General features: G+C 37.6%; 2 protein-coding genes across 2 annotated transcripts in view; both read left to right on the top strand.

The window, feature by feature from the left end:
• Nucleotides 1-1,074: 1,074 nt before the first annotated feature.
• On the top strand, nt 1,075-8,997 carry LOC142108165 (uncharacterized). The gene is made up of 5 exons (XM_075191779.1): nt 1,075-1,213; nt 3,805-4,125; nt 5,269-5,295; nt 7,144-7,461; nt 8,655-8,997. Exons 1-5 carry the CDS (start codon nt 1,144-1,146, stop codon nt 8,792-8,794), a joined length of 876 nt encoding a protein of 291 aa, XP_075047880.1. The 5' UTR covers nt 1,075-1,143; the 3' UTR covers nt 8,795-8,997.
• A 4,455-nt stretch (nt 8,998-13,452) lies between these two features.
• Nucleotides 13,453-24,980, top strand: part of LOC142108389 (Fc receptor-like protein 2) — a 51,621-nt gene continuing 40,093 nt past the window's right edge. Inside the window, exons 1-6 of the mRNA XM_075192011.1 lie at nt 13,453-13,486; nt 15,845-15,865; nt 16,757-17,014; nt 17,110-17,364; nt 17,849-18,130; nt 18,850-19,125. Of these exons, the coding sequence (XP_075048112.1) occupies nt 13,453-13,486; nt 15,845-15,865; nt 16,757-17,014; nt 17,110-17,364; nt 17,849-18,130; nt 18,850-19,125 (1,126 nt within the window). The remainder of the gene's footprint in view (nt 13,487-15,844; nt 15,866-16,756; nt 17,015-17,109; nt 17,365-17,848; nt 18,131-18,849; nt 19,126-24,980) is intronic.

The raw sequence follows: 24,980 nt of genomic DNA, 5'->3' as shown, positions 1-24,980 counted from the left end.
CTAGCACTAACCTTCAAAAGCTAGTTGACCCTCCGTGCCATATGGCACATGCTGGCTTTGCCATGTCTTCACTATGACAATGAAGTTTTAATGTCAGCGCCCCCTACAAGCTACTTGGCCAACGGTCTCCCAAATATTATCCCATCGCTGATGTTGAGTAGCTCCATGAAGGTAAGAGAAGATTTTGGCAATCAGCTAATCTCAAAGTGCTGAGGTCTACCACACAGGTAGTTGGCAACATTCTTTCATTCATGAACTGGTTGTCATTTACATGTTTCATCTCTAGAATTTGGCCTATGACAACCAAACCACACAGGAGAATGAGTTCACCTTTGGCCTCCTTGCTGTATTCATAGACTTTAAAAAAGCCAGTTTACAAATATAGTATAGAAACAACGTAAAAGCAGAATTTGAACATTGTGTCACTGAAAATTTAGCACCCAGCTTTTTCTGAAATTAAACTTGAATTCTGCCTAATTTTTGCTCATCTTTAGTCAAACGTCTGTTAAAATGTTAAGATGTTTCTGTTGAGAGGTCATAGGACCTCCATGGATGTTTGATGAGCTTAAATTTGCTTCAATGTGGTTTTTAAAATAGTTTGTTTAAATGATTCTTAGATTCAAAACATCAACATACTTCTCAAGCTCCAGAGAGACTAAAGAGTTTTATCAAATTTCAAACATGGTCCAAACATATTTAAGCTTGTCCGAGCTTAAATATACATTGAATAGTATTTGTAATGGTTTTAATGTCTAATAGCTAGCTCGACCATCGAACTCGAAAGAAATTATTGCTATTCAAATTCCAAAATGTTACTAATTTGATAAAATATAGCTATTTACACTCACATAGGAACATTGAATGGTTTATTTTAACATCTTTAATGTAGACTGAGAGATGCAAATTCAAAATTCAAACTTAAACTTAGAAGAGCTAATTGGGCTTTAACAACTGAAGCCGATTTGAACCAGTCCAAAAACCACAATATATCACCAGCTATTGTAACAGTGGGAGTAAAGGTTGTATAGATAAATGCGTAGGAGGTTGTATAAAAGCTTTTAGCTTGTAGAATTTCGCTATTGTTCTATGTGTGGTGTGTAGTAGAGGAAGTCTGCAATCCTCGACTGTTCCTAGAAGCCGGAGATGTCACAACTTAAAGTAAACATTCTCTCCTCATTCTGCTGGTGGTTTCTGATTACTTATCAACAGAACTGTGAGTTTCTATTTTTTTTTACTATCCAGATGATCTCTAATTAGGTTCATTTAAAACACTTGTCTATGGCTTCACACAAGACAATGATTAGATGGGGAGAATAGTGTTATATTAATTTTTAATTTTCAATAATGTGTTTTCAGTGTGTTTTAAATTAAAAATAGATCTTTATATATGAATGGTTTGTTTCCATGTTTTTCAAATTACACACATACACATAAATAATATTAGATATGAGGAAACTGTTTCTTTTTGTGTTGTGCTCTGTCCAATTACTGTTTATCATCAACATTATGGAGTATATTTAATAGACTGCGGGTTTGAAAAAGTGGAGGTGTTGCCTATAGCAACCAATCAGATTCTAGCTGTCATTTTATAGAATGTACTAAATAAATGATAACTAGAATCTGATTGGTTGCTATAGGCAACATCTCCACCCTGCAGATAAGCAAATATACCCCTATGTCTCAAGCATTTTGCAGAGTGAGGTTTATTAAAAAAAATTGTTCCTATTGTCTATATTGTTTCCTATTATTCGCAGATAAAATCCTGAATTATGTCAACTAATTAGCACATTTAACCCAAATTATTCATATCTTAGATTTTGCGCTTGTATATTGCCTGTTTTTTTTTTTTCTAATAATTTAACGTTCCACTTTTAATTGCAATATCTAATTATATCATATTCAGTGCAATAACTAAGTTTGGGATCCTCACAATATTGGTTAATATCAGATTTTCATTTTGTACTTGTTTTTTTGCTTGATAAAACATAGATCTCCACTTTGGGGGAACAATACATCACAAAGTATATTTTTGTGAACATAACACTTTTGGGCACATTTATACCCATGATATATTTAGATGATGCAAATAATATTGGTCTTACTTGCAATGACATGAGGAAATTGCAGTTTCTCAAGTTCCTCTTTCTTAGATTTTTTGTGAACCAACACAGCCAAATCGCAATCTTAGAAAACCTCATAATTTAACGCAGATTACTATCTGCTAGCATCACTTTCATTTTTTATTGTTTCACATTATGCATAACTGAGCATTCTAATGTCAAAACGAGTGTTGACAAGCCATATAAAAGTGTGTGTGGCATTCTATGTGGCACTTTTGTGTGTTTAAGTGCTATTAACAAATTTTGCAAAGAGCACCTGGAAATGTTCTTTTCTACTACAGGAAGGTGCAAATCTGAGCTAGCAGACTACTGAGGTCCTGTTGCTGGGAGAAAATGCTGTATGGTCACCTGTAAAATAGAGAACACGTCTCTATGCGTGTCCTCCCCAATCCATTTAAAGCTCATTTACTTCAAAACTAGGAGTATTTTGTGCCTAATATATACTTAGAAAGGCATAACACAATCTGCTCACCTCCATCAGCAAATGTAAACTTTACACCCTTATATGCTCTCAGTTTGGCCAGCAATGGCAAGATCCTATCTGGATAATCCCTTATCTTTGAGCATGCTCAGTTGTGATCTCTATTCGGAAACCCCCTAGAGCCTCGGGAGCTTGCTCAGTGCATCTACTCACACAGATAGCCACTGCTGGTAAGGTAAGACTGGGTACGCACTACAGAATATTTCTCCTGCTGCAACATCGTTGACGATTTTACCAACGAGTGAAAGTCCTGATCAGCAGCCGATTCCTCTGTACGCACTATACACGGTTTACACCATTTACCGTCAGATCGGTGCTCTTCATCTGTCATAACCATCGGTTGCAAAGATTGTGACTCTGTGGGGATCTGCCTATACTACTGGTTGTGAGTGCTTCAGAATTTGCCCGACATTGTTTCGTTTATAGAAATTTTTAGTCCATTTATAAAATCAAATGAAATAATACGATGTGCTTTGAAACGATAAAAACATGATCGTGGAAGCGTACACACTAATGAAATATCGAACCGAACAGTCATTTATTGTGTGATTGGCCAGATAATCAGGTAAAAAAGCCTGTAGTTTGTACCCAGGTTTATTCACCTATTTAAAGCTTCATCTGAGAGCAAAGCTTTGACACGTCATCATCATCACCATTTATTTATATAGCGCCACTGATTCCGCAGCGCTGTACAGAGAACTCACTCACATCAGTCCCTGCCCCATTGGGCCTTACAGTCTAAATTCCCTAACACACAGACAGACAGACAGACAGACTGACTAGGGTCAATTTGTTAGCAGCCAATTAACCTACCAGTATGTTTTTGGAGTGTGGGAGGAAACCGGAGCACCCGGAGGAAACCCACGGAAACACAGGGAGAACATACAAACTCCACACGGATAAGGCCATGGTCGGGAATTGAACTCATGACCCCAGCGCTGTGAGGCAGAAGCCACCGTACTGCACATCATTGATTGTGTCTGTGTTCCAGGATCTGCAGTCTGTCTCTAATCCAGACTCTTTGTGCTTTGATATTTAGGGTTTGTGATGATTTTATATTTTGCACACCTAAAGAAAATGCAACACATTGGGGAATGTGATTGGTTAATACTTCAATATTGATTCAATTAATTGCACACGTGGCTCTTTGAAACACTCATGGAAAAATCTTACTTTTTTTCATACTTCTTCTTTTTATTTTAGATGCTTTCTCTTCCTCTTGTGGATCTACAAAAAGTCTTAATGTTAAAGAGGGGGAAGACATTATCCTACAACTGAACCAGACTTCGTTCACTTCTGTTACTTGGGATTTCGAGGAACATCTTATTGCCAACACAACACCAGGCCAACCTATAGAGCTGGCAAAATATAGCTTTAGCTATACTGGGAGACTATTTACCTTGGCTGATGGATCCTTAAAAATAATCAATCTAAAAACCAATGACAGACGGATATACCGAGCCGTCTTATTTGCAAAGGATTCAAGTTACCTTTGTGCTCAGCTCTATGATCTCAGAATTAATGGTATGTAGTAGATTGAAAAAAATTCCTGGATTTCTTACACCTATTTCACATTACAACCTGTTCTTCAATCAGTAACCTATGTGTTGTTGCAAGGTATACTGTAGGTAGTTCAGAAAACAAGGTACACTGAAGGTGAAGAGACCATCTTCTTAATCATCATCTATTATATGATAACATTACCAAAATAAAGTAAATAGTTTGCAGAGAGATATAGCCCATAAGTTAGTGTGCATATTAATTTCTTGTGGCCATGTGGATCATTTCCTCCGGCCATCTTCCTTGTGGTTTAATGAAAAGTCCCTAAAGTTCCACCTTAGTCAATATGTCTGGTTAATCTTCCATTGTGAACCAAACTCCGCAACCAACGACTACTGAAGATATCTCTGGCTGCTTCTCCGAGTTCTTCTGTTGGACTTGAAAAGGGCAGGGTTTGTAATGAAATGTATTTCTCTCTGTCTAGGGTAGTAATTGTATCCTCGTTTTTAGTCCTGTTGGAGGACTTGCAACGTCTTTTATCGTATCAGGAATTCTAGTTACATCATGACCCAATTAGATGAAGACTTTACATTTGTAGATGAATATTCCCCATTGGAGCTTCTCTTGTATTTTTAAACTAGTCATAGGAATATTTATTTCATGTGCTATATTTGTACTTTTTAAAGTTTCAATTCTATTGCTGTATGCACACATATAAGTATGATTAGTATATAAAAAGCTTAAAAGACTTCTCTTTGAAGATTAGGGCCAACAGCCAATCACAAAACCTTTACAGCTTGGGCAAAAGTCACTTATCGCTCTGCAGCACTTGGAATGCTATATAAATTTTCCATTTCTGTGCCCTAAAGGTCAATAGGTGTTCTTGTCCCATTAAAATAAGCAACTTTTAGATTCGGTCACATTACTTCAATGAGCAAGGAATGGACCATCCAGTCATCACAAGGACCAACATTCTGCTTCCCCACAGTCACTGCCACCTAGACATGCCAATTCATGTGTAGACCCTAAAAATGGACTCAAATGCACAGATATAGGTCAATATCATAAAATAAGTAGAAAACAGCATTTTTCATTTTATAAAATGACCCTTTGTGGTTACATTTCTATATTATGGATTCACACTTATGATTTTTTTTCAATTTTCAGAGTCTAGCCGGATGTCTTCAAACATTGGTAAGTTATTTTTTCATTTATCTCGCGCGGGACCATTTTGCATAGAAGAGTTGATGTTGCATTGTATTGCAGTTAAAATGTCAATATAGTAAGCTGTGACACAGAAAAATAATGTACACTGTGACTCCAACGTGCCTCCTGAATGTTGTCATTTTCTGTAGATGTGTTGGGAGGTTGGACTTGGGTATACAAATAGTTGTCCTGGAATGTGGCGTTTCAAGGATGATTGTGCCCTGAACTAAAAACTAACATTCAGATTAAAATAATTGAGATGACCAAGAAACCATAGTTGTGGTGACCAAGAATATCTACCACTTACCTGTGCTCCCCAAATCCCTCATTCCAGTTGGACTTGAGAACCATCAAAAGATCCGAAGCAGGAGATCCTGCTCTCCAGCTCAGGTCTGCTTTCCTCAAACATGGGGAAGTCTCTGTCTGGTGGGCTTCCCATTCTGACCGATCATTTTATGCTACCTTGCCATGATATATTTAAGTGCTAAAAATTGATGGAAAAAAATCAAATATTTTATTACAATATCCTCCATAGTGTTTATCTACCCCCATTCAAGGCACAGTCAATTGATGGTCCTGTCCTCAATATTCATCATTAGCAAAGTAATTTGTGTTTTGTGCTGGGTGCTTCAATACCTTTAGACACCCCTACAACCCTCAGAGTTAAGGCAGGCACATTAGTCACATCCAAGTGCCATCTGATCAACAGAATAAGATAGAAAAGGGATTATAATAAGTATAATTTCCAAAAAAACGGTGAATGTAAAAGTTTTGTGTAAAGGCTGATTATTAATTAGACTTAGCGCCTACAATGTAAGAATGATATGCCATTTTCCTATTTTTGCATAAATCATAACCAACATTTAAAGATAATTTCAGCCGAAACTGCATTCCACATAAAACCAGGTTCCGATAGATCTGGTGAATCCTCTAACAGCTCTCTACTCCCACTGGTATTTTGCTGTTTGTCGGCAATGTGCTACCTTCATCATCATCATCATCATCACCATTTATTTATATAGCGCCACTGATTCCGCAGCGCTGTACAGAGAACTCACTCACATCAGTCCCTGCCCCATTTGGAGCTTACAGTCTAAATTCCATAATATAGACACACACTCACAGACAGACTCATACAGACAGACAGAGAGGGAGAGGCTAGGGTCAATTTTTTTGAGAGCAGCCAATTAATCTACCAGTATGTTTTTGAAGTGTGGGAGCACCCGGAGGAAACCCACGCAAACACAGGGAGAACATACAAACTCCACACAGATAAGGCCATGGTCGGGAATTGAACTCATGACCCCGTGCTGCCCCTTTCACCTTTCCACAAATAACTGAGTTTTCTATTATGGATGAAGTTAGCAATTTTGCTAACAAATAACTTTGTTAACTCAGTTATATCAGCAATTATGGGGATGAACACACACAAGGCTGGTAGCTTAGTACAATACATTTCCATGGCCCGCAAGTTATAGCTGGAGTTTCCTGAATGGACAGCATAGAGTTGTCTTTGGCATTGAAGATAGGATTGTATTTTGCTATTCTTACACATTGATTGGCTAATATTCATTCTAATCCCATTCCCGTAACAGATGATGACATGCAGTTAACTGTGACAAGAAAACTAAGTACAATTAACATTCATACTCCAATTAAAGACTACAACAGTCATTTAAAAGATATACACTACAGCATTCTGTGTCATAAAATTGATCTATAAATGTTTAGCTTTAAAAAATGTGCAATTATACAGCCATCAGTAGTACAAATGATGACAAATCCTTATTAAATACGAAATAACTGAACTGTTTCTCTGTCTACATATTTTATTAGCTGTTTTAGAGTCCTGTGGTTCTACAAGACAATTGTTTTCGACACTTGGAGGAGAAGTTACTCTACAACTTCCCAATGAGACTAGAGTCGCTTTCATTACCTGGGATATTAATAATATAGATCACATAGCAATCACAAGACCAGGCCAAAATGTGGTGCTGGTAAATAATAGCTATGTGGGAAGACTCTCTGCCATGATCGATGGATCCTTAAAAATGTTTAATTTAACTACCGAAGACCAGCGAGTCTACAGAGCGGAAGTATTCATCAAAAACTGGATTTACCGATGTACACAGATTTATGACGTGAGAGTGAGGAGTAAGTACAGGAGACTCGATCATACTGGGGTACTGTAAAGCCTAGTCTTATATGGTCTCAGTGAGTGTGTGTATATATATGTGTGTGTGTGTGTATATGTGTGTGAGTATGTGTGTGTGTGTGTGTGTGTGTGTGTGTATGTGTGTGTGTGTATGTATGTGTGTGTGTGTGTTTGCCAGATAATTTAAACTGCTGCATAATATTTTTGAGCTATATAGAATAATACTACTACTAATAATAATAGTAAAAATAATAACTGCCTTCATCATGTGAATTGTCTGACACAATGTGACATTTTTGTTTTTCAATGTTCTCTATCACCATAGGACTGTGCTTGTGAATTGAGACATACATCCCTAGAATGTGAGATGTTTCACATTTTAGAACAGGGAACTATGACACATTGTTTGAGCTTTAGTGGAGAAATACCCCAACTTTCTATTGTTTTAAACCGTCTAATCTACAATAAAAGAACCTTATTGATAACTTGTTATTTATTATTCTTCAGCAAGATGGCAACATGAGTAGTTAGGTCTATGGAATATTGTTATTGGTTTTGAGAGATAATATGAAACAATTATACTTCTGTGTTCTACTTATAATTGTTCAGCATCGGTGTAAAATTAACGTATAGTAATTTCTCTCTCTCTATTTCTTTCTTTCTTTCCTCATCTCTCTCTCTGTTTCTCTCTTTCTTTCTATCCCTGTCACTTTCTTACTTTCTCTCCCTCCCTCCAGGTTTCTCACTTTCTTTCTCTCCCTGTCACTTTCTTTCTCTCTCTGTCACTTTCTTTTTCTCTTTCTCTCTCTGTTTCGCTATTTCTTTTTTACTCTCTTTTTCTTGACCTTTCTTTTTTTTTCTTTCTTTCTTTCACTCTGTTTCACTATTTATCTTTTCTTTCTTTCTTTCTTTGTCTCTCTCTCTCTTTTCCTCTTCCTTTCTTACTATCTCTCTCGGTTTCTCTCTTTCTTTCTCCCTGTCTCTTTCTTTCTCTCTCTCTCACTCCTTTTCTCTCTTTCTTTTTCGTTCGTTCTTTCATTCTTTCTTTCTATCTTTCTTTCTATTTTTAACTCTTAATTCAATACAGGTTATATAAATTAATTAGGTTCCTCTGTCAGTTGCATTAATACATATGCCTTGATATGGTTTCAGCTGGTAATTCAAATGTTTTGATTTTTTTCTCCGGCAATAGAAGTATTCAGAGGTTACAGCCTTCAGACCATAATTCGCCTGGCACTCTCTGCCTGTATCCTTGTTATCACTTTCTTTATATTAGTTCACCACATGAAAACAGTGACGGTTCTGGGGTCTGAGCTGAGGCTGAACGAATGAAGATGTAATTATAAGCTTCGACCACAAGGCCTCACCAAATACCTCAAGAATAATAAACTTTATCCGTACCATACGGAGACTATATATGAATATAAAGTCTTTCTTCTTCATTTGCTGCATTAAATGTTTGCTTGTTTGTTACTTTTTATATGTGATTTTTTATTGCAACATTTAACAGTAATAATAAAATCCCATAAATTGTGTTTTATTTTGTTTTAATTGTTCTGTAAATCATATGGACATAAACTATTTAACTCTTTTTGCCATATTTTGCATATACTAATATTAGTTAAAGAACATACAAAGATCACATCCGCAAATCGAAATCGGCTTTTCTTTAAAATCCTTCCAAACCCGTTTCATCATCACTGCTCTATAGCGCTCTATACCTTCTACCTTCTGCATCATGTACATTAGGGTTTTGTGACCTACTTGAAGAGAAAATTAGACACAGTGTTAATTTACAATCTCCAAAGATTTTCCAATATCCCCCCCCACTGACTATTTCCGATAATATTTTTCGAGTACCCTTTAAACAAGGCACAATCAAAACCATCATTGGAAAATCTTCTATGGGCCCCACGTTCCTCTCCAGCCTTCGATCACTCTTGCGTCTTCTCTTTCCACTTGAACTACTCAAACAGATCTATATTTGTACCTTTCATCCTGTTCCTTTCATTTAATTCTATACCTCTACAATCTAGTTTTCACTCTTCTCCAGCTATACAAAAATAGGCTCTACCACAATAGCCTCTTATTTACTCACTGCTAAAAGGTGACTATTTCCATATGTATTTTACTAGCTCTATCTGCATCCTTTGACATGGTTGTTTAATCACTACTTCTCCTCATATTGTATCTTCTTCAACATGGGAATCACTGTGTTCCTGTCACGAATCAATGCAGGAATACAGCTAAGGAGCCACGAATAAGGTGAAAAACATTCAATGCTGAAGAGTATAAACAGAAGGTGTAATAATGAGCTTTTTAGTAATTACCAGGTACATGACTGTTGCAGGTAAACAGGAGGTATGGAGAGATCCCAAGTAGCAAGTGCAGGGAAATGCAGAGGTAAATACCAGATTCACAGATGATGCAGGTAAGCAGAATATATGGAGGGATCCCAAGCAGCATAAACCCAGGAGCACAGCACAAGGAAGTAGCAACAGGATGTGACAACAATAACCAGCAATGTATGCTGAGAGTGACAGGTATAAATAGGGGAATCACCCAGGTGCAAAGAATAATTAGTGCAGCAAGGTTAACGCCTAAAGCACACAAGGAAGGCGCAACAGCAGCACCTCTGGTGAACAGAGGTACTGCCACAATACATATATATAATAACAAAGTCCAAAAGGCAGGAGCTGCCAGACAAAGCATCATGCAATGCAAGGCTTGCAGGCAGATCCTGACAGTTCCAAATTCTACACCTTTTCAAGTTTGCTTACTAGGGGCAATTTTTTACTTTGTCCTCCCATTCACACATTACCTTCAATGCACTTACATTACCTTCTCTCTAAATCTCTTGTATTCGTTCCTTCCTCATGTAAAATACAGGCACATGTTGTCTGCAATACCTGCAATCATTTCCTGAATAAAAGAAATGGGGAACACTTGATACATAAAGTAACAGAATAAAAATTCTGTCTGTTAATTCATAGACTCCCATGACTGCTTTATTATTGTTGGCTGATAATACATGTGCCTTACAATAGTCGCACACACTTTCCCCAACATCTCCACTTTTTCAAACCCGCAGTTTAGTAAATAGGGTTGGGTACGGCTCCACGATGCCGAGAATTCCGACACCGAGAAGATCGACAAGAAAAAAACGAATCCATGAGAAAACGACTGCAATATTGACAGACTTACCTGAAAAACGACTCTGCAGATATCCAATGGCAGCAGAAGGCTGACAGGATCTCCTTCCGAATGGATAGCTCTCAGTGTCTGACGTCAGTGCGACCTGAATGAATTTAAATTTAAAGTGGCAATTGCGGGACCACACAGGTAAACTATTTAAACAGTGGTCCCGACATTGCTGCTTAAAATTTAAATTCATTCAGGTCGCACTGATGTCCGACACTACTGCCGGAGAGCTGTCGTTTTTTCAAGAAAACGTTTTTTTCTTGTAGGTCTTCTCGGTGTCGGATTTCTCGACATCGTTGAAGCGAGTACCACCATAGTAAATATACCCCTAAGAGTTGTACAATGACAACCATTTACTTATGTCTTCTTTGGTAGATAAAATATACAAAACTATCAAGTTAAACATTTGATAACTGAATGGATTAACAGACACCAAAAGGATATAAAAGAGCGGTATCACTTCTGAAGTTAAAAATAATGGCCAATTGAAAGATGAACTATCACCCCTGTTTTGTGTTTGTTCTGTGCACCGTAACTTCCTCCCCCTCCTCTCCTCTGCTGTCACATGACATACTGAGAGCTGTGACCATGTGGCAGCCATATTTTGTTGTCTTCCAGAGAGTTATTGAAAATGAGAAAATGATTTGTAGGAGGATAACTAAGTGAATGATGATGATGGGAAGATTATTAAAATCCTTTTGTGTGGGATCCTACTTGAATCTCAAATTATTTGCTCTTTGTCAAAGCCAGGTTGGGAAACATGGTTTTTGTTTACAAAGACTGTGTTTGAGGAAGACATGAAAGAGAAGCCAGTATTGGAATGATGATTATTAATTGCTAACTCTGAAAGAAAGTCCACCCATTTGTCTTTCGACTGAAATAGTTTTTCATATATACACCATGACGAGCAATGTGGGTTGCTAGTATGATATATATTCTGATTTCCAACACATAGGGGGGAGTGACATAGACCCTCAGAACTAGTCTGGGTGCCATTATATTGTCCATCCACCACTACATTAAGTGACTTATATTTTATCTATAAATCCAGAGGTGCAGTCAGGAATTCAAGTGGAAACAGACTGTTATCCAATAATTCTTTACCGGTAAATTATACAGACCAAGTTAATGGGATGTCGAAAACAGAAGTCATCAGAAAATAGTAGCAAATGGTCAGACAATGATACAGACACGGCTCAGAAAACGGGGTACTGGTAATAATGTTTCGGCTGCAGTAGGGAACCAAGAACAACAGGACAGTAGACCCACAGATACAGAAAAACTGGTAACTGGTCTTAGGTGGAGTACTCATAAGATGCAAGCAGAGAAAGTCAAGGAGCATTGAGGACAGCTAGGCCCAAAATCCAGAGGCAAGAAACAGGTGAAGTAGTCAGAGACAGACACAGATGAGGGCAAAAAATAAACCATATCAGGCATACAAGTCAAAATCTAATGCAGAAGGAATTAGGAACACAATCAGGCTACTTAGAGGACGGAAACGCGGAAACAAACTAAATAATCTAACAAATTAATATTCTCAATAAAATGTTTAAATAGGCCACAGATAACCATGATCCGCAGAAGCTCAGAGTGTGGGAAAAGCACCGAGCATGTTCTAGAGGAATGCATAGTGAGCAGGCTCAAGACTTAGAATCTCTCCCATACAATCTATTGCAACTGAACATGCCCATGACGTTTTAAAGCATAAATATCACAATTCGTCATCAGGAGAAGGGGGTGGGAACTATAAACAGGTTCCTGATGGGTGCTTTCGGTGCTTCAAGATCGTAAAGGGTACCAGTCTTCATCCCCTCGTCAAAAGAAGAAAGAAACATTTTATACACTCAACTCTGTAGCTCTTAATTATGCTTTAAGTGTACTTATATCCATTTACTACCTGGCTGGGTTGACCCGTTAATCCACTGGGTGGTTTTAACTTGCCCCAGTGACCTGGACCTCTTTCACTAACCGCAACGTGAGAGCTTCTAAAATCTTCAGGGAGGAGGGAAACAGAGGGTGATTCCACCTTCACTAGACTTGAGTAGACTGGCCGACTAGGTTCCAACCTGGTACTCTTGTCCTCATGAAAATACACACATTAAAAAAGTAAGTGCCATGAAAATAAGTAAGTGTCTGTTAAAGCCTTGTGGCTGGATTTATTAATATTTGTCATACCTGGTCAACAGGACAGGCAGAAGAAAAGCGATTGTGTCCTAATCACATGCGATTACACTGGAAGGACTTGTGACGGTTTCAAGACCAGCTGCATGAGCCCACGTTATAATAATTACAGAGTGTACAGTTTTACAGTTGGGCTTGAGAAGACTCGGAACAACAGTGTTGGCTTCTGTGTGCTTTTATGTTTTAGTAAATGTTTTGTACAATGTTAGTACCGTATAATATCATATGCTACATTATGCTATTTTGCTTGTCGTTATATGTTGATAATGCATATTATGTGTATTATTATTTTGCTTTCTAAAAGAGAACAAAACTTCCTTTGAGATGCGTGGCTGCTTGGGGTGATGAGTTATAATGGTCTAATTCACAAAGGGACCATTTAAATATTTAAGTATAGATTTGAGTAACATGTAAGGTTCCTCATAAAAGACATGAATGATCATTGGAAATTTACATTTCATAATTGGTTATTTAGTAATTAAACAAATTGTCCTTTGTGCAAATTTCTTTTAACCAGGGTCAGAATAATAAAGAGGAAGCGAAACGCGTTTTTAACAGTAGCTGTTACAACAAAATATATTATTCTGCATATACCAAATACAGGAGCCATGCCAACTCTGTTGTTATTCTTGGTCTTCATCTGTAAGTACTGAGATTTTGTTTTTACCCTATTTTTCAAGGTTTTTTTCTTAATGATTTATAATCATTAAATAATGAATTATTATACTATATGCAGAACTTTATCATTATGCTATATAATGATGGACAATTCATTTATAAATTCATTATTGATGACAATGACAATGGGCTGGTGATGCCACCTTATGCTAACCGCATGCCTAGTAAAGTATACTTTGTTTTAATGTTTCTGATGGAGTAAAGTTTTATTTGTTTAAATACTCCTCTCTATGTCTTCAGCATTATTTGATGTATCAGTAGTTATTAACACTTGACTCTTGTGTTTCCAATTTTTGCAATACTTTTTTTCAGTATGCTTAATTATTTACTAGGAGGTGTTTGTTTATGTGACTAAGGGGTATATTTACTAAACTGCGGGTTTGAAGTGGAGATGCTGCCTATAGCAACCAATCAGATTGTAGTTATATTTTATTTAGTGCATTCTACAAAATGACAGCTCGAATCTGATTGGTTGCTAAGGCAACATCTCCACTTTTTCTAACCCACAGTTTAGTAAATATACAGTTTTTTGATGACCAATATATACATTTTTCTTTAAATGTTATTACATTTCCTAATGAATGTCAATGTGTCGGTAAAACAATTAATAGTTCATTTTCTAAACACCTACAACTTTTGGACAAACACACTTTGTGTATTTCCTTCGTTAAAATGGTTTTGTTCATCTTATATTAGTGTATAGATGGGCTTTATTTAACCTATACAGAATTTACAGGCATTTCAATTTTTTTTTTACCATATCTACCAATAAATTGACTAACATCACTTGCCAATAGCAATAAAAATAATGAAGGTTTTTAGCATTTTACTTTTAGAAATGAATAATTCACAAAACCATGTAAATATCGCTTAATGATTTTTTAAGAAATTTTAGATTTTTTTTAAGGATAGGATGTTATCTGTAAATGGCCCATTAGCTGGACCTGTGTCACATCATTTTGAAAAGATAGTAGTCTGAGCTTTTACATCTATCTTCCATTTCTGTTCATTAATTTAGAATATTATCAGCGGTCAGGACTTATGTTAGTTTCTACTTTGTTGTAACAAAGTTGCTGAGCTCTACAAAGCAAAATAAAGGCTTAGGTACACACTACAGAACATTTCTCCTGATGGAATAGCACTAATGATGTTACCAACAGCTGGAAAAAAAAAGTCCCGATCAGCAGCCGATTCCTGTGTACACACTAGACACGTTTTACATGATTTGCCGTCAGATCTGTGCTCTTCATCTGTCATAACCATCGGCTGAAAAGATGGTGACTCTGCACACTCCATAGAGATCTATGGACACTGCCGGTGCTGAGTGCACACACACTGTAGGACTAGAACGACATTGTTCCATCACTGAACAAGATTTTTAGTCTGGTTTAAAAATCAAACCGATTGGCCTGATAATCGACTGTAAACCCTGTGGTGTGTACCCAGCTTGACCCCTGAGTGCTGCAAGCAGCTAATAAGATTAATGACCCATTCACACCTATCTGCTGTTAATGCACTTTTCAATCGCTGACTAACACCTGCAGTGGGCAGCACTGTGGCTAAGTGGTTAGCACTCCTGCCTTACAGCACTGGGGTCATGAGTTCAATTCCCGACCATGGCCTCATCTGTGAGGAGTTTGTATGTTCTTCCAGTGTTTGTGTGGGTTTCCTCCGGGTGCTCTGGTTTTCTCCCACACTCCAAAAACATACTGGTAGGTTAATTGGCTGCTAACAAATTGATCCTAGTCTGTGTGTCTGTCTCTGTCTCCGTCTGTGTGTGTTAGGGAATTTAGACTGTAAGCCCCAATGGGGCAGGGACTGATGTGAGTGAGTTCTCTGTACAGCGCTGCGGAATTAGTGGCGCTATATAAATAAATGGTAATAAATAAAATTAATAAGTGCTTTAAAAATAAAATGAATGACCCTATATACCATATCTAATTTTTTGCAATACGTCACAATCTATTAATCACGCATTAATAAGCACTACCAGTACAATTGATTGTTGTTTGTGAACCATAAGATATCAGAAAATAAAGTAGCAATCTTTGCAAATGATTAGTTTGAGATTATGACTTTAAGAAATAATTTGAATAAACATATTTTTAAGATCCATATGGCTATGCCATGTTTACACACCTTACTCATACAATGACCATGGTATGATTATGTAAAGTGCTGTGTGCTTCACCTTAATGGTAATATTAAACAACTTCTGGAGCAATGTGTAAAATGGTTAAAAAGAGCCAAACAGCATATAAATAGTATATATTTCAAAGTACAACATTGCTAAGATCTGATCATTTTTATCTTGTGTTTCAGCATCCTTTGTGGATCATTCCCGTGAGTACATTTTCTATGAAGCTATTATTTTCTCAGATTTATTTCTGTAATGTGCTATGTATGTAACTAACTTGCATGCAATAACATACGTATACGGTATGTAATATAGGTATACTGTGTGTATGAATTGTTCAACCATTATTTGCATAATGTCTTCTTTTATATCTTCACTGTTTTTCTTTTTTAGGCAGTGATATTTTTGAGACAGACTCAGAAAACCCATATTTTCGACAAAATAAAAATAAATACCTTTCATTCGGAATGTAGACATCTATATTCTTGTTTAAAATTTAGACCAACATCCAGAATTTTCTGTGGTCAAAGTGTGGTCTTAGTGAAATAGAGCATGATTGTGGGTCGGCTGTGTGGTTTATGTGGCGGTGATGATGGACAGAGCAGAATATGAAATTCTCCTCCTTAACATTGTGTTCAGGATGAGCTACAACTACAAACATCCTGTGGGCCACCTGGGTTTGGAGAAGAACTTTATGAATGTCCAACTGCCAGTAGAGCTTTGGTTGATGGCTCAGTGGTTAACACTTCTGCCTTACGGAACTGGGGTCATGAGTTCGAATCCTGACCATGACCTTATCTGTGTGGAGTTTTAGACAGCGCTGGGCTGCTCTCCAACTCTTCCTATCCCCATCATATACACAGGCAATTCCTATCCCCATCATATAAACTGGGCAAGCCACCTCAAGCATACAGTCCCCCAGGCTGGGAGGGGGGTTTCCAGGCACCATAAACCCCCCTTCCTGTGTGCACCCGTAATATTGGGTTATATTGGTGATCTGGCTGTGTATATAATTTAAGATGATGTTACACTGGTTTTCTATTGGCTAATCTGTCTGTTCCCAATCATTTACCTGTGAAATGTTGCTGTTTTCTTAGAGGCTACATTCAAACCTTGGGTGTCCTTGGCTCCAAACTGGAATAAAGTATATAGAGGATCAGTGACATTAACATGTAATATCAACGTTACCGGATGGAAAGAACATGATTATAAGTGGTACAGAAACAATCAAGGAATATTTACATCTCACAAGGCACTGACAATTGGTAATGTTGAGGAGAAACATAGTGGAGATTACCAATGTGAGACCACAGATAGTGAAAGAAGTGATCCTGTCAGGCTGGATGTTAGTAAAGGTGAGTTACACAGATACATGTTTTTATATGTGTTAGACGAGAGATAAATCATTACGTTTATTAATCCTGTACAACTGTTTCTGATTTCCTTTCAGAGTGGCTGATTCTTCAAGCACCACCTTATGTTTATGAAGGAGACACACTGACATTACGATGTCATGGTTGGAATGACAAATTTAAAGAATACTCATCATTTTATCAGGATAATAGTCCAATACCATCCACAAATTTCATTCTTGATATAGAAAATGTGACTCGAAGAGCGTCCGGGAATTACAGATGTACAAGAGAAAGATGGAACGTTTTTTTTTATAAAACAGAAACTGCTGAGACATTTGTATCTGTTCATGGTAAAAAAAAAAAAAAAGATCCCTGATTAAACTAACTAATAGGGGTTAGACTTACTTTAAAAAGATGGGTCAAATGTTTGAAATTAATAAGTTTTACTATGCATTCATTGTACTCCCATTTATGATGTCATTCTGTTACAGTGCGAGTGTAATGGGACTCTTTAGAAGGCCACTAATAGCAAATATTTAGTTATTTTAATTGAATTTGAGGATCCAAAATATGAAAGATTGGAGAATCTTTGCTTTACCTAAAATAAGAAATTTACACACATATGTTGATTTTTAAAACACCAATCGGAAATATTTTACTTAGCCTCTAGTAAATCACACTCTCCTGACCTCCACAAGCTATCTATTTGAATAATTTTTATATATATATTTGTTTGAACTCTCCCGGTGTCCCTGCTCCAAGAAAACACTTTAAATAAAAGTCAGCCTTTCATGTGTTTAATGATAGTTAAGGCTTATTTATTATTCTTCCTAGAGCTGTTCTCAGTTCCCGCAATAAAATTGGTCCGCTCTCTAGTGATGGAAGGAGATGACCTGATGCTGACATGTGACACAACGCTCGCTCCACCCAGACAGACCACAGGACTGCAGTATGCATTCTACAAAGATGGACGGAATGTTCAGGAATTCAGTTTCTCTGATACATACAGAGTTCCGTCAGCTCAGCTGGAGGATTCTGGGAATTATACCTGTGAAGTAGGAACTTCCACCGGGAGCCTGAGGAAGATAAGTGACAAGTTATTTATTCAAATAAGAGGTGAGTGTAATAGTGTAACAATATTATTATGCAATTTAATTAACATTAGTTCCTGGCTCTCCCTTCTTATCTCTTGTCTGACCCAGTGACCCTCTAACATACTGTGCCACTAGATTTGATAACAGATTTGTGGCATAGATACAATAGTGTGCAATTCTGAGACCTAAGCTTATTTGCTGTTGAGCACAAATTAAATCTTCCTTGTAGTTAAAATCAACTATGAGGTGATGCTCCTTTCCAACTCTATATGTAGTATTGTTATTATATATTGCTATTGTCATGGTAAATGGAACTTGCCGCATTATGATCACTTTTGCTTGTATTCTATTGTGTAAGCAATAACCAATTAAGCACTTGTCATGAACTGACATGTAAAATAGACAATATGTGGCTTCATTTATCACATCAAACTAATGGTGACGCTATCTCCTTTTCAAATAATAATAAAATGCCCTTTATGCTTTTGGGCACGATTTGTAAAACAAGGTGTAGAAATAAGTGTATGTCCCAGGAATCTTATCACTTAGAGCAGACCTGACCAATCTGTGGCTCTCCAGGAGCTGTGAAACTACAAACCCCAGCATGCTTTGCTGAAGATAGCTAGCCGGTTGCAGGACAAGCTGGGACTTGCAGTTTCACAGCACCTGGAGAGATGCAGGTTGACCATTCCTGACTTAGAGTAATACATCATTCTAACATTTTTGAAAAATATGTTCTAGAGTTATTCAAATCACCAGAGATACGAATGATCCCAGCGAAAACGGTCACAGAAGGAGCAGAAGTGAGACTACAATGTGTGACTACTGCTAATACAGGAAACCGTCTCTTATATACCTTCTACAAAGACTCACAGACTATACAGGGGGCTACTACTGACAGCAATTACGTTATCCTTCACACTGAAGAAGAGCACACAGGAAACTATAAATGTTCTGTACAAACCACGGATGGTAACGTTCAGAAAAACAGCCCAGATTTACATCTCCTGGTACAAAGTGAGTGACAATGTGGTTACTTTGTGTATATTTAATTTTGCGCAATCACTCAATTGTTTGTGCCAATTCAGATGGAAATACAATATAAAAGTAGCATAGGACAGCTATATAAAGGATTAATGAACCTAAAGGCCCCTGGAGCTGGAGCAAATTATCAGCCAGGTTCACCGTACGTCCGCTCAACAAAATCACAAGTACTATGTCCATTGATTCACATGTTAGCCCGGGGAACAACACTGGGCTCAGCAGCTGCTTAGGAACATTTCAAAGGAAAAACATGCCGGTAGCCCAGTGATCCAGCCCAAGGCAGCCCACTATGGGACTGGCCCGGGGACAGAAGACCCCTGTCCCCCAGCCGAGCCAGCCCCTGATCATGGTACAATAAATATTATACGTAGCGCTCTCATTGTTCATGTGAATCTTGTGCGGGAGGATGGTAAATTCAGGTGATTTTCTTTGTTGATTCAGTTCCACATTCTTGGTGGACTACTGGCTGTACTTTCTAATACAATCCCACTAGCAGCACCAAACACACATTCAGACAAATCAGTAGAACATAGGTAAGAAACATTTGATAATTCTGGGCACTCATCAAGCTTCTTCCATCAATTTTCCAGGGGATTATAATCTGGTAAAAGTACTATAGAAAAATTAGGGTATGTTTACGCGATTTTCTGTCCCTATGAAGGTGGGCTGCTTTTCACCTTATGGTTCAAAAAAACCTTTTGCATCATTAATATGAGAATAGATTTGGGGGGATTGTTAAGAGATGTTCTCTTTCACTGGAATGGAATTTTGATGACAGTTGCTGAATTTCATTATTACGTTTATTAACGTTGATGGTTGTTGTGAACACTTTTTTTCTGATTTTTTTCCTTTTATAAATGACTGATCATGCATCAGCAATCTGTTGTGTTCCTTTCTTTTTCTGGACAATTTTCTGATTGTAATATTTTAACACATTAAATGGTCAACTTCACAAAAAATTGTCTGAAGCAGCTAAGAGCACTAATTAATTTCACAATTTCTCAACCTCCTTCTGTCATTACAGAAACCTGGCATTCTTCCTTTGGCAGTACATCCCCTGGAGCCTTCTCGGATGGGGGACTCGCCTTCAACCACACTCCCAGACCCAGAGACAGACAAGGTAACAGAGTGGGCACCCTACATTATAATGCTGTACATTCCGAGTCAACCTCCCAGAACCCGCTCTCTTGTTTTCTTCCTTTGAAGTCCAAATCATCTATCTATTATTTTTCCTTTGTGTTGCTGTCATTTATCAACCCCAGGTTGATGTTACCAATTCTTTGCAAAGTTTGGTGCCTGATTCACCTGTTTTCTATAATGTGAATGAATTCAGGTGAATTCTGCTTACCCATTGACAACCTCCCTGTCCACAGTACTTTTCTCACTTTGGTCTTTCCCAGTGAATTTATCATCAATAGTACCACAATTTTGTTACCTACTTCAAATACAAAATCAACACAATTGGACAAGATATTTCATCATTTCCTGCAAGCCCAGCAATTCTCTCATATTTCCCACCAATAAATCCCTTATTTATTTTCCCCAGTAACTGAGGACAATGTCTGTGTACTCAACTTTATCATCTTGCCCTACAACCTGCCCGTTTACTCTGTTCCCTCTCAAGAACTCTGCTTCTTCTCCCACCTGTATGTACACCTGTAGCTCACCTCCTCAACATCATTCTCTCCTCTGTAACATTCCCATCCTCCTGTAAACACACAATCATCTCACCAATCATAAAGAAACCATCTCAAGACCCAACATCTCTCAAGTGACTCGAGTCACTTGTGCACAGCTGTCTATATGCCTGTCTCTACTCTCACTCCATTCTTGACTTTCTAGAATCAGGCTTCCAGGGACAAGGGCCTTCATCACTCTTTGTTTTCATATCTGCATTGAGTTTGTCTGCCTTTTACATTCATGTTTTATGTATAACCTTGTGAGGGAACGGTGTCTACCAAGGCTGAACAGCCTACCGAGTTCCCCTGTACACGGGTAAAAACTTACACACAGGCAGATATCCAACTTGACCAATGGTAGCTTTAATTAATGCAACAGTAACAACAACAGGCACAAAAACAACATATGTACAGCAGTAATAATTACAGGTATGCACAGCTGACACAATGGTAGTACATACAATACAATACCAATCCTTTTAAGGCCACATTGGGAAATCCGACTATAGGCTTACGCTTTGTTACCAGCTCCTACTATGTTCCTTAGCGAAAGACTTGGGATTGCGAAGCCTCAGTGACTGCCAGCAAGGCAGCGGTCCGTCTTTACTGTCAGCTCACTTTTGGCAAGGACACAGATTCACAAGACCTGGGGTAACTTATCCTAAGGAAGAGGATCAAGGGTCCTCGCAGTCCTTCTCCCAAACTCCGTCCTCTGTCAGCAGGCAGGAACCTTTACCACTTACACCACCTTGATCTTTTTCCTTCTCCCCTACAGATGTAGCTAAAAGCACAATCTTGCAGTTCCTCATTTTTAGTGTGTAATGTGTGGTCAATTAGCAATGTGAATAGCAGGGGAGAATAGTTCATACATGCAAATCTCCCGGAATGTCCGCGAGACTCCCGAATTTCCAGGTAGGCCTCCCGGAATCCCGGGAGAGCTGGTGATTCTCCTGCATCTTTCCACTTCACTAAATTAGAACCTGCATGTACAGATGTAGGGGGCGGGGCTTCACAAATTTCTTCTTTTTGATCCCTCCCCAGTGATGTAATGCTTGTTTGGGATCTTTTTACCATTGTAAAAAGACCCAAAACAGGCATTACGTCACTGGGGGCTGGGCCAAAATGGCGCGATTCGTGAAGCCTCGCCCCGTCCACCCGTACACCCCTTGTGCCCTCCAGGAACGCCCGGACCCGACCAACATAAGGTTGGCAAGTATGGAGTGCTTACAATCTATAATGTAATTGTGATTACTCACTTCATTGTGCTTTAAATATGACACCTGCCTGAAAAGATTTGGTACAGTGGGGGACACTACCCCTAGCTAGATCTCCTGTGGTTTAGGTAAACAATGATAGCTTCTATTAAACAATAGCCTGGTCTACCTGATAATATAACTATTGATGTATTGTTTCTGCAGATCTAGAATACACATAGACCTTCTCCTGTGGCATAAGCATAAAATAGGAAGCCCTAAGACTAACATGAATAACTAACCTACAGTGTAATAGGTAATATATTAAAATATATATTATATATTATTAATCTCATATATTGCCAATCTTAAGGCTGATATTCAAACACAGCATGGGGTGAGCAGGGATATGCTATGGGGAATAAAAACACACATACTGAATACACAGTCATAATGTTTGCTAGGACAGACATTTTAGGGGGACATGGGGATAAAAAGTACACGTTCAACGGTGTTGTCACAAGCCTGTTCTCTTAAATTTCTGAAAGTCAAATGTTATTCTGAAAAATGACAGTGTGGTGAAAATATAGAGATCTGTCTATAAAGAGTCAGAAAAACGCCCGAGTAGTTTTGCAATATGTGCTAAAACATCTGAAATTTGCCCTCTATTCCCCCTAACACGATCACTAAAATAACTCATGATCGAACATTTAACGGTTTAGTCGGTCAGTCAGAAGTGTCGAGAAATAAGAACTTGCAAATTTTCAAAGTAAGTCATTTATTAGTAATTTTTTATTAATTAGTAAATAATTGAATTAATGTATACATTTTATAATCTAAATTTAAATGAATCTCTCAAATCTGTGATTCACACTTACTAAATACATCACTGCTTCCTTTTCTACAGTGGGTGTGGATCAACCTTGGCTAACGCTCATACCTGAAGAGGCAGCCGTGGGGGATGAGATTATTCTTTTATGTCAGTCCACAAGAGGCTCCCTACCTATACACTACCGGTTTTATCATGACTGGACATTCTTAGGAAATATTACTGTGAAAGAAGAAAAGAAACCAGCAGAGCTAAGACTGACTATTAAGTCACCGACCATGTCTGGACCCTACTACTGTGATTCTCAGAATTATTTCTCGCCCCAGAAACAACTCAGTAAGACAGTCAATTTGCAAGTTATGGGTAAGTACTTGTTTGCTTATATAGTTGATGAAACGTCAACTAGACCGACATTAACAAACAAACATTTTACAAGTTATCGTTGACACATTTGCAAAATCCAGATACAAATTGCAAAATGGACTTGTTTCTATGAATACATACTTCTATATACTTCTCTTTAAGAGTTACAATCCCAATATTTGCCATTTTTATACCAGAAAAACTTGGCGCAATCACATAGCCTGTGTCGTAGGGTCATCCAGTTATGAAGATTCACAGCCATTATTTTCAGGGATCAATGAATGACCTTTGTATTAGATATGAGCAAAATTGGTCAGAGTTTAATTTGTTGTCGATTAGTTGACAAGTTTCTAAATCTGAATCGACTCATCAACCTGCAAGTAAATCAATGTTTTCTACAATCTTTGCCTCTCCCTGCAGTCACTAATGTGGGCAGGAGATCAGAAGGAATTTTGGTAACACTGGTATTAACTTTTCTTATATTTTATCTGCCTATATAATTCTATAAAAAATGACAATAGATATGTACTGCACTGAGGCTCCCCACAACACTTATATACACATAAAATGACACATAAAATAACAGTAAAGAGCTCTACAAATGATATATAAAGAATATAGCTATAAATATTTACCACAAGTCAAGACTTGGTATGTTATCAGCCCCCAAAAAAGACTTTAATTGAGTATAATGCTAAAAACTACAAAAATAAATAATACGTTAATTTATGACAAAATTCACACTCTAGGATTGATATAAACACATATCGTTATCATCAGCTATTTATATAGCGCCACTAATTCCGCAGCGCTGTACAGAGAACTCACTCACATCAGTATAAAAATATTGTGTGCAGTTATTTTCTAAACACACAAGCCACAGTTATATCGGGAGGTAGCAGCCATCTACATGTGTGTCCAAAACAGACATTGGTCTTGTTGTTAGGCTCAGGATAGACCCTGACATCACTGGTAAACGAGGCTACTCTTACTGACTGCGGCGGTAATTACTGTCCAAAAGGCATCATCAAGCATTGGATTATTTCTTTCAAAACAGATCTCCTATTTGATTTTTTAATATATTGTCTTATTTATTTTTTTAAATAGATTTAAGTGTTTTTGTCCTTCCCACCCAGTGGTACACAGTAGTAGTGTCTCTTGTTTCTTTTTTTATACTGACAATGTGGTCAGTGCTCTCTCTCACAGTACTGGCCTCAATTCCTTCCTAAAATACCAGTAACTGTACAATTGGTGCTTTCAGCAACTTCTGCTTTTATAAAAACTATGTATTTGCTTTTGTAAAGAACATCGAACAGTTCTGTAATTGCCACATAAGATAAAAAAATAAATCTGTCTTACAGAAACTATATTTTGGGGGGTATGTAGCAAACTTATAGAGAGGGTATTCCCTTTAATTCTCACCTCCTAACCCTCGTGCCCATGGGTGTTGGGGTAATTGTTAAAATAGACACACTTATAGGGCTACTATAGGGCTTGGAGCCCCTATTTCTCGCATTTGGTATCTCGTTTTACGACAGTTATAACAGTGACTGTAGATATTACAAAGACTCCCAATCCTCTGTTAATTTTTGTCAGTGTGTCAGGGGTTGGCCAACTCCAGTCTCATTCTTTATTTTACTATAAAAAATTATTTATACATTATTAAATAAATGTTATTATTAATATTAACTACCAATTAGTACAACAGCTGTTTCAAAGTAAGATAAATTCAATTGTTCATCTTAAAAATGTACATAACCTATT

The sequence above is a fragment of the Mixophyes fleayi genome, chromosome 12 (assembly GCF_038048845.1).
Source record: "Mixophyes fleayi isolate aMixFle1 chromosome 12, aMixFle1.hap1, whole genome shotgun sequence".
Classification (NCBI taxonomy): Eukaryota; Metazoa; Chordata; class Amphibia; order Anura; family Limnodynastidae; genus Mixophyes; species Mixophyes fleayi.
This window is presented reverse-complemented; position numbering and strand designations above follow the sequence as displayed.

Bases quoted from the DNA above. Each gene is read 5' to 3' on its own strand.
- LOC142108165 (XM_075191779.1), top strand. From the start codon at position 1,144: ATGTCACAACTTAAAGTAAACATTCTCTCCTCATTCTGCTGGTGGTTT. The intron at 4,126-5,268 runs GTATGTAGTAGA...TTCAATTTTCAG, and splicing joins CTATGATCTCAGAATTAATG to AGTCTAGCCGGATGTCTTCA. The intron at 5,296-7,143 runs GTAAGTTATTTT...ATATTTTATTAG, and splicing joins CCGGATGTCTTCAAACATTG to CTGTTTTAGAGTCCTGTGGT.